The sequence below is a fragment of the Scylla paramamosain genome, unplaced genomic scaffold (assembly GCF_035594125.1).
Source record: "Scylla paramamosain isolate STU-SP2022 unplaced genomic scaffold, ASM3559412v1 Contig87, whole genome shotgun sequence".
NCBI lineage: Eukaryota > Metazoa > Arthropoda > Malacostraca > Decapoda > Portunidae > Scylla > Scylla paramamosain.
The window spans coordinates 199,367-217,154 of record NW_026973752.1 but is presented as its reverse complement, the minus strand read 5'-3'; the positions used below and the strand labels follow the sequence as shown (position 1 = coordinate 217,154).

General features: G+C 41.5%; 1 protein-coding gene and 1 pseudogene across 1 annotated transcript; one reads left to right on the top strand and one right to left on the bottom strand.

The window, feature by feature from the left end:
* Positions 1-1,224: 1,224 nt before the first annotated feature.
* Positions 1,225-17,786, bottom strand: LOC135098852 (GTP-binding protein 10-like; annotated as a pseudogene).
* Positions 6,913-7,521, top strand: LOC135098853 (general transcription factor II-I repeat domain-containing protein 2A-like). Its single transcript, XM_064001248.1, has one exon. It carries the CDS (start codon positions 6,913-6,915, stop codon positions 7,519-7,521), a length of 609 nt encoding a protein of 202 aa, XP_063857318.1.
* Positions 17,787-17,788: the final 2 nt, after the last annotated feature.

The window sequence follows — 17,788 nt, the reverse complement described above, 5'->3', positions numbered from 1 at the left end:
AGAGAGAGAGAGAGAGAGAGAGAGAGAGAGAGAGAGAGAGAGAGAGTACTAGTCATCTCAATCATTCAACATAAATTCCTAATATATGTATAGATTTGTGTATAGTAGCCTTACCTAATGTGTATAGATTTCCGAGCATATACCAGCATCTCTTATGGGTTTATGTGTGTATATCAGACTTAGCAAGTGTTTGGATGCGTCTCTAAGTATATACTAGTGTTTGTATACAAGTTTGTGTATATACCAGACTTAGTAAGCGTGTGTGTGTTTCTAAGAATATACAACCAATAGCAAGTATTTGTATGTCTCTAAGTGTATACCAGCCTTAATTGTGTGTTTATGTGTGTGTGTATACCAGCATTACATAGTGTTTGTGATGGTTTGTGTGTATACTAGTCTTTTTTAATTGTTACCCACTATCCCAGCCCTCCACACCCACCTGAGGCATACAGCGTCACTCCAGAGTACAGCCCCAGGTTGGTCTGGCTAGCCCCAATGACGATGAAAGCAGGAACCATCATTATCACCTGTGGTTGATGATGATGGCTTCTACACACACACACACACACACTGCACAAAAACATTGCCTAAGGTTAATTTCAAATTCACCTTGGTGCCTGAGTCTCTAGTGGGGAGAGGATGGATCCCTCCTCCTACCCCAACACAAGGGACATTTGCACAGGCTTACATTCTACAGAAAAGTCTTGTCATTCATGCAGAGGTTTATTTTACATTTACTTCTTAAATCCATATTATTAACATCAGTCAGTATTTTCTTTACAAATTGTGGCAGCCTTATTCATCATTCATCCTTAATTTATGCCAGAAAGTTTGGGTGAGAATAAAATGTACATATTACAACAGTATCCAACAAAGTAGTTGTTGCCTTGCCATCTTAAGATTTAGTGTAAGTTTAAAGATTTACCTGTGTTAATGTTTGGTCTAATCCTTCACGGTATCTCCTTGCCTTGGTGTGCTGAGGCTGCATGGGGATGTAACTTGATAATTATGCAGACATACAGTATAAAAATTTCAGACTAAAGTGAGGGTTGCAACTTTTTTAAGGTTCTGGATTACTGGAGGCTTTGGCAACAATTACTTTGTTGGATGCTATTCCTGTGCACGTTATGAACTATCACGTCTTATCTTGGAGGTGAAGGTTTAGTATATAATCGTGAATTGGAAAAATACTTTTCTTGGAGGTTTTTAGTATATAATCGTAAATTGGAAAAATACTTTACTTTTAAAAAATCTTACAGTAAGTCCACATAAAAGTTAGCATACATTTATATGAAAATGTTACAAACATTTATATGAAAATGAGAGAAAAGATACTCAGTGATGTTATATATAGTGCATGACTTGTAGTGGGGATAACACTTGTATTGTCACTCTGGAAAGTCACACATTAACACCAAAAGCAATCAAGGAAATGCCAACATATATTCCATTTTTCTTTCTTTTTAGTAGATGGTTGCCTTGTGATGAAGGAACTTGCTCAAAAATATTTCCTAAAAATCTAAATGTTCACAAGTGAATGGTGAGTACGTTGTGAGAGAAAGATATGAACAGACAGGCAGGCAGGCATTTAAATGTAAATTAAATGTCAGTAACCTTTGGTAATGGTCAAAGAATTAATGGCGTGGAAGCTTGTGTGAAGTCCCTGATGAAAGATAAATATACCAGCCACTGGATTCACAAAACTCAACAGGATGACCCCCCCCCCACCCATTGTAGTATTTGCTGGACTGGTAATTCCTTCTTCCATACTCATCACTCTCCTTCTCAGACCTGTACTTCCTCTTCTCGCTATCCCTTCTGCTGTCATCATGATCTCTGTGGTCACTGACAAACCTCCCTTGCCTGTGGTCAGAATATTCCCTCCTGTGATCCCTGTAATTCCCACGATCCCTATAATTCCCATGACCTCTGTACTCCCCTTGATCCCTGCAGCCTCCTTCCTTCCTGTAGTCTTGATGCCTAAAGTTGCCTCTGCACTGTCTGTTGCGGTCAAATCTGTCAGCAGGGAGTATTGGCGGCTTAGGCAGGCTCTTTTTGCAGTGCTGGAACATATCAAATACTGGTCATTTCATAGACAAGGAGACAAGGAACTGCTATAGAGTAGAGAGGAGGGATTCAGGGGATTCTGAACTTTGTTGGGATCTATGTACAGTAGAAACCTCAGTTCACAAATCAAAACAAGTTTTCCCATTTAAATTAATTAAAATACAATTAATCTATTCCAACCTCAGAAACTGCATTTTTATTTATTTATTTATTTATTTATTTATTTTATTTATTTATTTATTTTTTATTTATTTATTTTTTTTTTTTGACGAATGAAGTTACAGTAACCACAGAAAGGTGTAAGTTTCTTGGACATCAGGCTATATCATGTCATTGATATGAAGGTCAGGTGCCTTCCCAGCTGTTTGACCTTCATGTCATTGATATGAAGGTCAGGTGCCTTCCCAGCTGTTTGACCTGGGAGCCCTTACCTTACTCCATCTCTAAATCACATGCCTTCATAAATTAATTAAGTCTGCCACTTCCTATTTCAACTTTCAGAATGGTTGGAAAGAAAGTTATTTGAGAGGAAAAGACAAAATCTTGCCTTGCACCAGGCATGGGTTGGCTGGAAGGAAATATTTGAGCATACAAGTCTGTGTAAAATGGGGATTGTTGCACTACTCACGACAGCACATGCTTTCTAAATTCCACCTTGTGTCTGTGATCCAGGAATTCTTGACAACCTCACATCTTATAAGCCTGTCTGTAACAGGTGTGCTCTTTCTTTGGGCATCCAGACAATGGAACATGAGGTGAAATGTAATTGGACAACAGAGCATATACAGTTATGCAGAAAAATCCCTCCTTTACAGTCTTGCTCCAGTATTTCCTTCCAGCCAGTGCATGTTTGGTGCAAGGCGAGATGGTGTCTTTTCTCTCCAATCATTATCATCTTTATAACCATCCTGAAAGTGAAAGTAAAAAGAGGCCAGCTAAATAAGAAGGCATGCAATTTACTAGAGGTGGAATGGGGTAAAGGAGATCCAGGTCTAGCTCCTCTCCAACAGCTGGGAAGGCACCTGACTTGGGTGACTTGCCAGTGTGTGATAATCACAATGTTCACGGCAGGCATGCCAAAACACAACAGTGTGTGTGTGCTTGCCAGCTGAGGGGGTCTGCAGGGTGTTTGTGAATTCACATACAGAAACACTGTTCAAGAACCATGGCAAAAATTGTTAAAAAATATTCGTGAAGTGATTTGTTCATAAACCGAACCGAACGAACCGAGTTACCACTGTACGTAGTTTAAGGTGTAGTTGTGTGGTGCACTTCAAAGAAATTAAATTGGAAGAAGAATGTTAGGGCTATGCTTTCAGTGACAGTTAGTGACTGGAAATATTTATATTTAAGAAGGATAATGATGAGCATACTTGAGTGATGCAAGCAGATGAAGAATTGTCAGCGTCAGGGAAGCAGTAAAAATATTGCCTGTGAATGAGAGGAAAAAATAGTGATGTCTGACCAACACCTAATGGAAGGACTTTTTGCAAGTAGATTTTAAGGTGAATGAGAGCAGGAAAACCTGCTAAGTGCTGAACAAGTAAGGTGAAAGGTGACAGAGTAATAGGAGAAGAGAATCACAGGGAGGTGGAAGGATAGAGTAAAATAAGTCCAGCCAGCACATCTTGACATGATTGGTGAGTTGCATGTGGCCAACTAGCATGTTAGTTATTTTTACCACTGTATTCACCACAGAGAAGCTGCATGCCAAAAATACCTACTAAATGGCAATACTCAAGTTCTTCCCACTTGCTTTGATTGACAATAAGGGTCGGTTTTAATTACTTTTCTTGAGAGATATGTGCCTTTTTATGAAGTACCACTTACCTCATCCCATCTGCAGCATTTTGTGATGCATGCATATACAAGTGCACAAAATTTCTCATGATGTCAAAGACTTACACAGAGTGACTGTATGGTACAAATCAGGACTGCATACAAGAAAATGTGCCAGCAAACTGGAGTAAACTGAGTTACAGTATATCACCTGGCTTCTAGGTTTGAGGCTTCTGGAGAGCATGATATGCTCCGCCACTCGCACTGACATCCAGAAGAATCATGGGGTTCTGTTCCTTCAGCTGTCTTGCTCCAATAATGATGGGATTTTCCTCTAACTGCCACTATGTGTCAGCCAAAGTCCCACCACTTAACCTTAGGACGACATACTCCACACAGTGTTTGTGGCAGGAAATATCACACTCCACAACCCTCAAACTTCTGTTCTAATGTGATCTATGGGGGAGTGGGGGTGCTTACAGATGGAATGAATCAACAAAGTGTGTGTGTGTGTGTGTGTGTGTGTGTGTGTGTGTGTGTGTGTGTGTGTGTGTGTGTGTGTATACACACATGCTTTATCTTGGCTATTTTCCTTTGTTGAGACTGCCTGTGAACTGTGCAAATTTTCTCTGCCTGGAGGAAAGATAAAATAAGCTACACACCAAACAGTGTGAACTGATTTGCATGGGTAATATACAATAGCAGCAAACACCCATATTGATCTGGTGGTGGATTACAACCAGTTTTCTTTTTAAAAACTCTTACAGTTCACTTGCTGCTGCTCCCACTGGCCATTGATTGTGTCTAGGTTATGCAGTCATGCCTGCTGATTCACCAGTGGAGACGTGATGCAAGTCAGTGACTTGATATGAAACACAGGCATATGAATGAGTTGTGTAAATAACTGGTCTATTTCTTTACACTATTTTTTTTTTTCTAAAAGTTAATACTTTGATATCATACATTATGTTTTCATATCAACATTTTCAAAATATAGGGGAAGGAGGCGGAGAGCATGCAGGGAGCACAGCTTGCAGATCAGCTTGGCTTCAGCAACTATACTCCCTTGTGACTGAATATCCATCCCAGTGATGTGAAGTAATTTTCATTACTCTAGGCCAGGGGTGTCAAACACGCGGCCCGCGGGCCGCATGCGGCCCGCCACACTACTATGTGCGGCCCGCGGCACGTCTCATATTTCAGTCTTACAGTTGGTCTTTTTACAGGAATGATTAAGCCAGCCAGCCCTTTGCATTTTAAAGTCATTATATAAAGATATAAAGATACTATTATATTTTTTGGGCGGTGATGTTCCTCTGTGGTATAGTAACTCCCAACCTCGTCAAGTGTGTGTGTGTGTGTGTGTGTGTGTGTGTGTCCGGCTCGCCGCCACCCGCCAACATTCTCTCTCTCTCTCTCTCTCTCTCTCTCTCTCTCTCTCTCTCTCTCTCTCTCTCTCTGTGTGTGTGTGTGTGTGTGTGTTATTGTTAAAAGTATTTTTCTTAATTAAAGTAAGTGATTGCAAACACAATGTCACCAGCAGGAACTTTACCATCTGCTTCAAGTTTTCTATCGTGTTTTGTAGTGAATGAATTATTCTCATATATTTTTACGTAAATCATGTGACCATTTCGTCTCGTCGACTGCGTTCCAAAGCCAGTGACTATAGGTGACGAGAATACACGTAGTCGTACGGGCCCTGCTCCGTAATATACATGTATTAGACGTGACCATAACTCGTCATTCCTCCGTCTCACCGAGAATCGGCCTTTGACTTCAGTCCTGCTTTGTCCTTCGAGAGCGTCACAGCGTCAGATTTTGGTGTGACTCTTACTGCATATCATCTCATCATGATTTCCAAGAAGCGAACAGTTACTGAAGAACATCGTGTGATGCAGGAAAAGTGGAAAATATCTTACTTTTTTGCTGAAGTGAATGGAAAACCAACTTGTTTGATTTGCAACCAAATTATAGCGGTGTCAAAAGAATATAACATTCGGCGACATTACACAAGCACTCATGCTTCAAAGTATGATGTGTATAGTGGAAAACTTCGTGAAGAAAAAGTAAAGACGCTAGAACAGTCTCTCAAAAGGCAGCAGTCAGTGTATCAGCGTGTTCATGAAGCCAGTGACACTGCAGTACGGGCAAGTTATAGGATTGCACGGGAAATAGCTGTGTCATCGAAACCATTTTCAGAAGGGGACTTTATAAAGAAATGCATGATGATGGCCGCAGAAGATATTTGCCCTGAAAAACGTAGATCATTTGCAAACATAAGCCTTTCAAGAAATACAGTTGCAGAAAGAGTAAATGAACTGTCAGAAAATCTTAATAGTCAGCTCAAAGAAAAAGTTGCTAAATTTGTAGCATTTTCTGTAGCAATCGATGAAAGTACAGACATTACTGACATAGCTCAACTAGCAGTGTTCATACGTGGTGTTGATGAAAATATGCAGGTAACTGAAGAATTTGTGGAATTAGTACCAATGAAAGGAACAACAACAGGGGATGATATATTTGTGAGTTTGACTGGTGCACTTGATAGGATAGGTGTTGACTGGAAGAAAACTGTGAGTCTGACAACAGATGGAGCATCTCAAATGGTTGGTAGAAAGGCTGGCGTGACAGCAAAGTTAAAGGAAAAAACTACTCACCCTGAATTCAGACCATCAAATTCACAGTGTTCATTGCATAATTCACAGGGAAGTGCTTTGCAGTAAAATATTAAAGATGGATCACGTTATGGATGTTGTTGTCAAGGCAGTAAACTTTATACGAGCGCGAGGTCTGAACCACAGACAGTTCAACTGCCTATTGGAGGAAACTCACTCTCACGGTCTGCCTTATCACACTGATGTTCGTTGGTTAAGCCGGGGAATTGTGCTGAAGCGCTTTTATGAATTAAGAAGTGAAATACAAAGTTTCATGCATAACAAAGGAAGAAATGTCCAGGAACTGAAAGACTATGATTGGCTTCAAGATTTAGCCTTCATGGTAGATATGACAGAACACTTGAATTTGCTCAATACAAGACTGCAAGGTCGCAATAAATTGGTGACAGACATGCATGAGTCCATTCGTGCTTTTGAGGTGAAGCTCAAACTTTTTGAACGTCAACTAGCAGCGAATAATGCTGCACACTTTCCTACACTGAAATCATTGCAAAGCACACCTGAGTTTCGTGGAATTATCAGCAGAGAAAAGTACTGCAACATGATTTCCAAGTTACTGAACGAATTTGGAGAAAGATTTGCAGACTTAAAGAACCTTGAGAGTGATTTCTCGATCTTTCGAAATCCTTTCGCTGCAAATCCTGATGAGACACCAGAGGATATTCAGTTAGAACTAATTGATCTTCAGTGCGATTCTGCGTTGAAGGAAAAGTTCTCAAGTGTTGATATTGGTACATTCTATCAATATGTTGGGCCAAGATATCCTCGAATCAAATGTTTGGCATCAAAGATTATGTCAATGTTCGGCAGTACCTATGTCTGTGAGCAACTCTTCTCACTGATGAACTTGAACAAGTCTGGACTCAGGTCTCGGCTCACTAATGAACACCTCAACTCAACACTGAAAGTAGCCATTGCTCAGTCTCTGGCGCCAAACATAGACGAACTTGTACAGACCAAGAGGTGCCAAGTTTCTGGGAGCAGCACGACCAGGAATTAAGGTAAATGATGCTTCCTTTTCTTTACTGGTTTATCTTTTGGTTACGTGTGTGCAAACGCGAGTGAAGGTAGAATATATTATTATTATTATTATTATTATTATTATTATTATTATTATTATAATATTACCTATTATTATTATTATTATTATTATTATTATTATTATTATTATTATTATTATATAATTACCTATTATTATTATTATTATTATTGTTATTATTATTATTATTATTATTATTATTATTATTATTATTAATATTATTATGGTCATGCGTGATTATCTGGCCCGCACATTGAATGTGAAGGTGAAATCTGGCCCCTTGGGATAAATGAGTTTGACACCCCTGCTCTAGGCTGATATCTTAACAAAAGAGGCAGATGAAACAAAGCATCCACACTTGAGCATGCACACACATTAAGCTGATGTCTCAATAAAAAAAGGAAAGCTGAAACAAAGCACCACACATGTGTAACAACAGACGTACACACTACCTCTGTAAACTGGTTATCCTCCTCAGTATAGCGAGAGGCTGCTTCCTCCTCCAGCACAGCCAGAAGCTCGGGGTCGAGAGGCACCATGTCCTCCCCATCTTGTGCCATTGTGCTAATACTGCTGGTGCTTGGAAAGGCCAATGAGGAGTCTGAAACTGAGTGTTTTCATTAATACAGATAGAGGGGAGTCTGGTGAAAGCTGGAAGTACAGTGGAATGTGAACCAGCTGGTATTTAAAAAAAGAATACTGCACTGGTGGCTGACTGAGAGAAGTGAGACATACAGCTGTTATGAGTTAGGTGTGAAAGACAAAGTACTAGGCACAAAGGGAGCAGAATGATGATGTAGCTTTGAATATTATACTGCTTCAGAAGATAAGCAGAAGTAGAATGAAACTGCATGAAAGAAGTATGAAGAGAAAAGGGAGAAATATAGAATTCTTTATACAAGTTGTACCAACAGCACTGTGTGGGGCTGCAGCATGTAATGTGAGAGCAGGTGAGAGAAGGAAATGAACTGTAATAGAGATGGTGTCTGCAAAACACATGTGGAAATAATACACCTGACCTGGATCAAGTGAGGAATGAGAAAAAACAATGAAAAGCTGGAAGAGGCAACCAATGCTACAAATTATATTGTGTAAAGCTGCTCACTGTAAAAGTAGATTGAATCTTGTTGCCTCTAGTGTTTATCTTCAGCCTGCTTCAATAGGGAGACTAACTGCCTCTGTGTTTAGGACACTGCACTGTTCAAAAAGACATAAACACAAAACTGTTATTTGTTAATGATGATTTATTAATATAAATAAAAGATATATACATTTTAATATTTCCAGTCCATTACTTTACTTAATTCATTAAATTTTGTAAGACCAGCTAAGAACAGACACCCCTACAAGCTTCCTACCAATATCTCTTCAACCCCCAAATATGGTGTCCAAATCTATTAAGAGAGAGAGAGAGAGAGAGAGAGAGAGAGAGAGAGAGAGAGAGAGAGAGAGAGAGAGAGAGAGAGAGAGAGAGAGAGAGAGAGAGAGAGAGAGAGAGAGAGAGAGAGAGAGAGAGAGAGAGAGAGAGAGAGAGAGAAAGAGAGAGAGAGAGAGAGAGAGAGAGAGAGAGAGAGAGAGAGAGAGAGAGAGTCTTGGAATTATAAAGTTGGCAGCAAAAACAATGACAAAATTTTCAAGTGTCAATCAACATCCGCATGCCATCCAATCACTGTATCACTTAGCCTTGATCTCGGGTGATTAAAAACGATCACAAGGAAAACAATAATAATTTAGTATTACCCCTTAAGAAAATTGCAGAAACAAACCTATCACTCATGTAAACTCACTCATGTGCTTCTTCGATGGACCACATGCCCCTCCTTTTTTTATTTATTTTTTGTTTATTTGTTTTCATGATTTATCTAAAGGATAATAGCTAGATATTATTACTGTTTCTTTATTCATATATATATATATATATTTTAAATTAGCTTAGGGCAAAGCTGACCAAAAAGGTGATTACAAATATTTTTAGTGCAAAATTTTAGGTGATGGCAAGATTTAAGGGTGCACCATTAAAAGAAGGAAGGAGGCAGCAGGCACAGCTTCTACATCAGCTATGCATACACCAACTGCAGTTACTTGGACACACTGCAAACTGAATGCAAACTGAACACAATTCCAACAAGATAGAAGCAAACATTCTGACCACTACAACATCATACTTCAAAGGTAAATATTAGCTAATAAATTCTGTTCCAACTTTTGCATACTTACATTTCTCAGTGACCAGTTTCTCTAGAATGAGTCCATAGAAACCCTCCAAGGAAGCTTTGAAGTGGGTTGTGCTGGCTTTGCTTTCTGGTTCAAATATCCTGGAAAAGAAAAAAAAAGCAGTCAGGTGGATCTGGTCTCTGGTTCAAGGAAAATCAGTTCATATCAACTAACTCTGGTTTCTGGTTCAAATATCATCTAATGGAAAATAAGCTATCAGCTAACTTTGGTATCTGACTCAAATATCATGTAAAGGAAAAAAGTATCAGTCTTGCACCACTGAGAAACACTGACTGATAGAAGAAGTGTTCAGAAAACTTTACACCCACAATGACAACTGGAGCAAGGTTCTTCAAAGTAAGGGAGCCTCCCTGCACTATGCACAATAACTGAGCATGTATAACACCAATATAAGTATGGTTGGGTGGCCATTTTTGCTGTGATATCAAAGCACAGAGCACACCACCTCCTCGGTTTGGGTAACCCAAATCACCCGAGTCACCCAAGTCATGCAAAGAGAGCGTCCAGTTGAGAACTGGGTGACCCGGGTAACCCAAGTCACTTAACTTAACGCACCCCTGGTCTCTGACATGGAAGCTGTGGCCATTCCAGGGAAAATCAGCAAAATACCTCATCAGGTCCCCCAACTAGCAGAGACAAAATGCCAGAGGCACCTCTGCTTAGGAGGATCCTGAGGAGGGATTGGAGCAATAGAACAAGATGCAGATATGAGACTGTGATTGGAGGAGCCCAATGGAGAAGAGAGGATGACAACATAAGCAGAAGGATTAGAGGTCAGGAACAAACACATAACTAACAAAACACATGTTTGAGTGCAGCTCACCTCTCCCACTCCTGAGCAGCCTGACCTCCTGACAGTCACCAAGTCAAAAGCAAGGTCAGCAGGGTTCCTGAGGGTCTGGACCATGAGGTGGGGGTGTCCCAGGATGGTCACCAGCTGGGATGCCTCAGACAGTGGAATGGAGATGTTTACAAAGTTATCCCATGAGTTCTCTGTGAGTCTGGCACCACAGGAGCAACACAACACATAGTCTGTGAGGAACACCAGTTGTTAACACCACCCAGGAACACCACCACTCACCAGTCAAAAATCATGGTCAGTACTCATTATCCTAAGAGACATTCTATTTTACCAGTCAAATACATAAAGTCACCCATGACGCACCTTCAATCACCAGTCACCAGTCACACTCCTCAGGCACCACTCATCAATCAAGATCCTCATCATTACTCACTATCCTTAATGACATCCTAAGTCACCAGTCTACTCTGAAATTCTTAGTCACCAGTCTCCAGTCAATAGTTAATAGTCTGACATTCTTAGTCACCATTTTGACATTCCCAGACGTCAGTCATCAGTCCAGTGATTATTACTATGACTGTCACTTGAGACCCTCTTATGAACAGAATGCATGCATCAAAATGTCTTCATGTGAAACGTCACTTAGTGCAGAAAGGCATTAAAAACATTTTCAATTTACAGGAAAGATTCACATGTAAGAGCAGAATCAAAGATGAACATGAACACGCTTTACAAAATACTGGAATGGTAGCAATGTTCCCTTCCACAGTAGGTTGACCAGGTAATGAATGTGTTACACAGGCTGTGATATCATTCCATACATACAGGAAATTCTTTACAAAAGAGAGGACTTACTTTGGAGAGTGCTTCACTAAATATAATGAGCTCATTACTCTCACTTCAAAAGCCAGTGAGGCTTATTTCGTGAAAAGACAAAGGCAAAAATTCTTTCATCTATTTAATTTACTTAAACTAAGATAGAAAATATATTCTGTCCTTTTTCAGTAACAATAAGAAACACTAGTCTTTAGTAATTCCTAGTGAAGGAGAGTCACTGCACTACTACTGGGACGACTCAACCACAAGAGGCGTCATGATTCCAGTTTTCATTTTCAATATTATGTTTCATTTTCAATGTTATCCTTGACTTGAATTATTGCTGACACATTTTTGTTTCCAGAAGATTTAATACTCCGTTTTCCTGTTGATATGAAAAAAAAAAAAACTGTTTGGGGAAAGTTTAATTAATATGGTGATAGAAAATATCTTAAATATATTTGAGGAAGTGTCAAGAACATTATGAGAGCACCAGTCAGCAGCCACATTAGAAGGGAAAGAGGCTCAGGGTATGACTTCCAGATCACCTCGGCCTGCACTGACTGTAAATATAGCAGGATTTATATCCCTACAAGACATTTAACCCTGTAAGACAACTAAACTCTATTCAAGAAATTTATAAATACATTCCCTCCTACTAGGTGGTGGCATGTCAGGCTCTGGACTCATCTCTACTGGCTGATGACTTCCTGGGCCATGGTGGAAGGTTTACCCTGAATTTGGTGACTTCCAGGCACTGTCTTCCACAGCCTCCCACAGCCCAAACACCTCAATAATTCCCTTATTAATTATTACACCTCCATAATTTCTTCTTCTTGATATCTTTTCCCTAGTCTCTATAGAGTCATTGTTCTTGCCAGCTCTCCTCCAAGCATAGTCATATATATTTTCCTTTGACAATTGTTTCTGTCTCAAGTCCTCCCTTACACAGTCTATCCATATAAGGTTTAGTTTTCCTCTTGCTCTCCTGGCTTGCACCTCTATCTCCATCACACTTCTCCTGACATATGACTCTTTCCTTCTCTTCACATGGCTAAAACACTGCAGCCTTTTTTTCCTGTGTCCTTTGAAATATCTCCACTAGTTTTACATTTTCTTCATATCCAAGCTCCAAATTATTGACCCATGTGTCTATCTGTCCATCTGTCCATATACCAGGTTGGCAATCCCACACAGGGTGGCCCAGACAAAGCACCATCCGCTCATACACACATCATTCACACTCTTAGTCCTATCAGCCCCTAATGGAGAGGCTATTCACCTAATATAGTATAAAATAACTATAACAATCTCAGTGCTACATAATCAGTTGGCTTGGTGCTTCAAACACAGAATATCAAACCAACAGGAATGAAGGAGTAAATGAGATGAAAAGATAATGATAAAAGATGTCTCTACTCTCTTCCTCCCTCAGGTCTTTACTTAGGGGATATAACAAGGATGACATGAGCAAAATCCTTAGGTTCAGTGATCAGGATAGGACAAGAAATAGTGGGTTCAAGCTTGATAAAGCTAGCTTTAAATGAGATACAAAGGAAAAAGTTTTCAAATATAGTGGTTGATGAATAGAACAGACTCAGTAATCTGGTTGTTAGTGCTGAGTCGTTAGGAAGCTTTAAAAGAAAACTAAACAAACTTGTGGAAGGGGATGATGGGTGGAAATAGGCAGGCATGTTTCATACAGGCATTGTCATGTTAAGGACTGATGGCTGCCTGTAGCTTCCCCTATTTTCTTATGGCTGTTAATGTCCTGTCAATATGGAGCTTTTAAAAGAAAACCAGATAAATTCAGGTATGGGGATGATAGTAGAAATCAGAAGGCATTTCTAACAGGAAATGCCAACTGTGGGTTGATAGATCCTTGCAGCTTCCCTTGTATTCTTATGTTCCCATGTACTCACCCTCCATCCTCTTAATGTTGTGAAGGAGTTCCTGCAGGCGAGACTCAGCATTGGGAGAGTCCATCTTATTCACCATAAGGAGTGCTGGCTTACTCAGCAGGTCAGGTGAATACAGCTCCAACTCCTGTGTGTACAGGTGTGGAGGAGTAAGTACAAAGGAATATAAATGAAGGAAAAAGAGCAGCAGATTTCTTGGCCCTTATGAGACTTTGTGGTAAGATGCAAAGGAACAGGAAAAAAAGAGCAGTGGATTTCATGGGCCTCATGACGATGCCTGCGACAAGGTACAAATTAACTCAAGAGGTAAAAGAGTAGATCTGTTGGCCTTTTTTTTTTTTTGCGGGAGAGGGATGTTTGTCATAAACTACACTAATTAAAGTAAAGATGAAGACTGTGTGTGTGTGTGTGTGTGTGTGTGTGTGTGTGTGTGTGTGTGTGTGTGTGTGTGTGTGTGTGTGTGTGTGTGTGTGTGTGTGTGTGTGTGTGTGAAGTGTGTGAGTGAGTGAAGGGTAAGTGCATGACAGGCTGTCCCTGTGATGTCATGCCTTGGGGCAGTGGTTTCCAACCTTTTTGAATTCTTGCCCCCCCCCTTCATTAAATGACAAGTTCCCTGCACCCCCTCCACTCTGGTTTAAATACTGCTATTTACTGTCATAGTCGGCACATGTCAGAGATAAAAAATTATACAGTACATAATTATTTATGTATACCAATTATGTATTCCATCAGAATCAATAATGTTGACATATAATCATCTAATAAGTAATTTTTCTACTTTATGAAGTGCTTACGCCCCCCCCTGGCAGCCCTTCGTGCCCCCTTAGGGGGCCGCGCCCCACAGGTTGGAAACCACTGCCTTGGGGCATCATGCAAACTCTGAGACACTGGTCTGGAGACAGGATGAGGCAGGATGAATCAACCAGGAGAGGGTTTCACAGGAGATCACGTCTTTGTCAGGACTCACAGAAACATGAGTCTGACATGTTACCACTCAGGCCAAGGTGGTCATCATGACCCGAGTGGATTTTGGTTGACCGACTGTCCTGTCACTGCCACAAAGACTCGGCTTCCAACATGACTCAAACTTGGGATCACAAATTCACATCCATGTGTTTACCAGCAGGGTGTGTCTGACATCCCAAGGAAGCCACAAGCCAGACACTCATTGTAGGCTAGATGTCAACACTGTACAGAGTTTCCCCAAGTCATGATAGAGTTCTGTTCCAACATCATGTCATAAATTGATAAAAACAGAATCAAAACTAAAACATTTTGTCCACATACAACCATAAATGCACAGAATCAGTATTAAGAGCACTAGCAAATAACTCTCCTATTAGTTAGAATGAGAGTAAAGCTGCCAATCAACACAACACAGCAGCAAGTCAAAACTGTAAACACACAGACATCACATTCACCCAAAGTTCCTCAGCCCCACACACCCCTGCAGGGCACTGGGCACCCACACACTCACCTTGTTGACCAGCATGACATTCTCGGTGGGTGAACGGTATGGCTGTTTGGGTGACAGCCGGAAGCCGTTGACGTCCACCACAAAGAGGAGGAAGTGTGTCTACTCCACGTGGCGCAGGAAGCAGTGCCCCATCCCCACGTTGGCCCAGGCGCCCTCGATGAGTCTTGGCAGGTCAGCAATGGTCAGCCGCCACATGTCACTGTACTCCACCACACCCAGGGTCGGCTGCAGTGTCGTGACTGGTGGAGGGAACAAAGTAGTTAGAAATTTAAATGATGAGTTATTTCAAGAAAGCAGCATAAATATGTACTACTACTACTACTACTAATAATAATAAAAATAATAATACAGATTTCATTGAATTATTTTTTTAAATGCTTCTCCTCTAATTAATTCCTGTATTCAGTTTTATTACATGCCACTAGTCATGTTTATGAAGCAATCACTTGTACTAAAAGAGTACTTTCTACATAACTTTCATGAGCCCAAGACAGATTAGCAAAGTAGAGGCATGAAAAATATTCATAGTTGTTGGGAATGGTTCTATGTTTCCTTGAGCAGGCTGTGACTCACAGGCAGGAGATGAAAATGATGAATTGTGTGCACTATGGCAATACTTCTAGCCTGAAGTGTGGTGACAGACAGACAAACATATTCATGGACAAAGAGAGGTGGAGAGAGAGAGAGAGAGAGAGAGAGAGAGAGAGAGAGAGAGAGAGAGAGAGAGAGAGAGAGAGAGAGAGAGAGAGAGAGAGAGAGAGAGAGAGATGAGAGAGAGAGAGAGAGATACATATAGTGATAAGACATGAAACAGTATAAACTAAAGGCAATGAGCAGTGCAGTCAAAAAATCAAGCAGACATGAGACAGAGCAAAGTGGAGATGATGTGAACAAGGAGAGAGAGGTGCAGAACACTCACAGGGGTAGCTGGCCACCCTGGGTCTGGCCCTGGAGATGGCCCACAGCAGTGTGGACTTGCCAGCGTTAGGGAAGCCCACCAGACCCACATCGGCCAACAGCTTCAGTTCCAGCTTCACAATGTGTCCCTGTGGATGCGGGAACATAGGAACATGAGAACACATCATCTAAAGGGGTAGTGCAAGAAGCCAGCAGGTTTGTACATAGTTTTTCTCACCTCCACAGCTGCTAACTTTGCACAGGTGCCTTATATGTCCATGCACATTGTACATTTCACAAGTATGAGAGGGGGTTTCCATTTCAAGACACTTGTCCTCCAATTATTGATGATCCTTTTTGACCTCTCTTTAGGGACTGGCATTCTAATGAGCCTTTTTTTCTTTTTTAACCTTTTCTTGCTGTTGGCCAGTGACCCACTTACATAAAAACAAATCAATCAATAAATAAATAAGCCAAGGAAGTGCCAGTGTTCCTGATGCCCCACCAGTACCCACCTGTCCCTTCTGCCCATTGTACTGGTTGCTGGGGTTGCCGCCCTGCCCACCTCAAGCCACCAACACCCTGTCTCCTGCACAGTTTATCTCACTTGAAAAAAATAAAAATAAATAAATAAATAAATAAAGGAAGAAAAGATAAAAATCACATCTTAACTTAGGGAAATATTTCTACTGATTACAGCTTAACCATCCTACACACACACACACACATATATACACTAACAACTGATTACTGAGTCCATTCCATTCATCCACCAGTCTATTTCAGAACCAATTCTTTCCTGTCAATAAAAAAAATTCTCCTAACAAGAGATCAAAGAGAAAATAAAGACAGGGTGAAAAAGGAAAAGGGTGAGAGTGCCATCAGGAAAAAGGTGAGAGTGGCATCCTCACCCAGCAATTTCTGGTGCTGCTCGAGCCAGACGGTGGTGCCTGTAGGGACAGGAATGGTCAGCTTAGCGCCAGCCTCCCCACAGATGCGATACTTGCGACTGTCCATGCCAGCTGCCCCAACCCACCGCTGGTCTGGCCGAGCCTTGCGCAGCTTCAGCAGACTGTGGCCTGTGAGGGAAAGAGACAGACAGAGAGAGCAGGGTAAGAGGGATATGGTCTGTGAGAAGGAGAGCAGGGTGAGAAGTGGTCTGTGAGAGGGAGAGCAGGGTGAGAAGTGGTCTGTGAGGGAAAGCAAGGTGAGAAGTGGTCTATGAGAGGGTGAGCAGAATGAAAAGTGGTCTATGAGAGGGAGAGCAGGGTGAGAAGTGGTCTGTGAGAGGGAGAGCAGGGTGAGAAGTGGTCTGTGAGGGAAAGCAAGGTGAGAAGTGGTCTATGAGAGGGTGAGCAGAATGAAAAGTGGTCTATGAGAGGGAGAGCAGGGTGAGAAGTGGTCTGTGAGAGGGAGAGCAGGGTGAGAAGTGGTCTGTGAGGGAAAGCAAGGTGAGAAGTGGTCTATGAGAGGGTGAGCAGAATGAAAAGTGGTCTATGAGAGGGAGAGCAGGGTGAGAAGTGGTCTGTGAGAGGGAGAGCAGGGTGAGAAGTGGTCTGTGAGGGAAAGCAGGGTGAGAAGTGGTCTATGAGAGGGTGAGCAGAATGAGAAGTGGTCTATAAGAGGGAGAGCAGGGTGAGAAGTGGTCTATGAGAGGGAGAGCAGGGTGAGAAGTGGTCTGTGAGAGGGAGAGCAGGGTGAGAAGTGGTCTGTGAGAGGGAGAGCAGGGTGAGAAGTGGTTTGTGAGAGAGAGCAGGGTGAGAAGTGGTCTGTGAGAGGGAGAGCAGGGTGAGAAGTGGTCTGTGAGAGAGAGCAGGGTGAGAAGTGGTCTGTGAGAGGGAGAGCAGGGTGAGAAGTGGTCTGTGAGAGGGAGAGCAGGGTGAGAAGGAAGTTTGCAAGCCTCATTCCCTGTCATAACAGTGTTTAAATGCCATGCCTCACTTCCTGTCATAACAAACATAGTCTCTCTATGTCACTTCCCATCACAACAGACACAGTGTCTCCGTGCCTCACCTTCCTTCCCCTCTACATACACGTCACCCCCTGTGCCACCCACTCCCCTGAGGCACAGCAGACCCATGC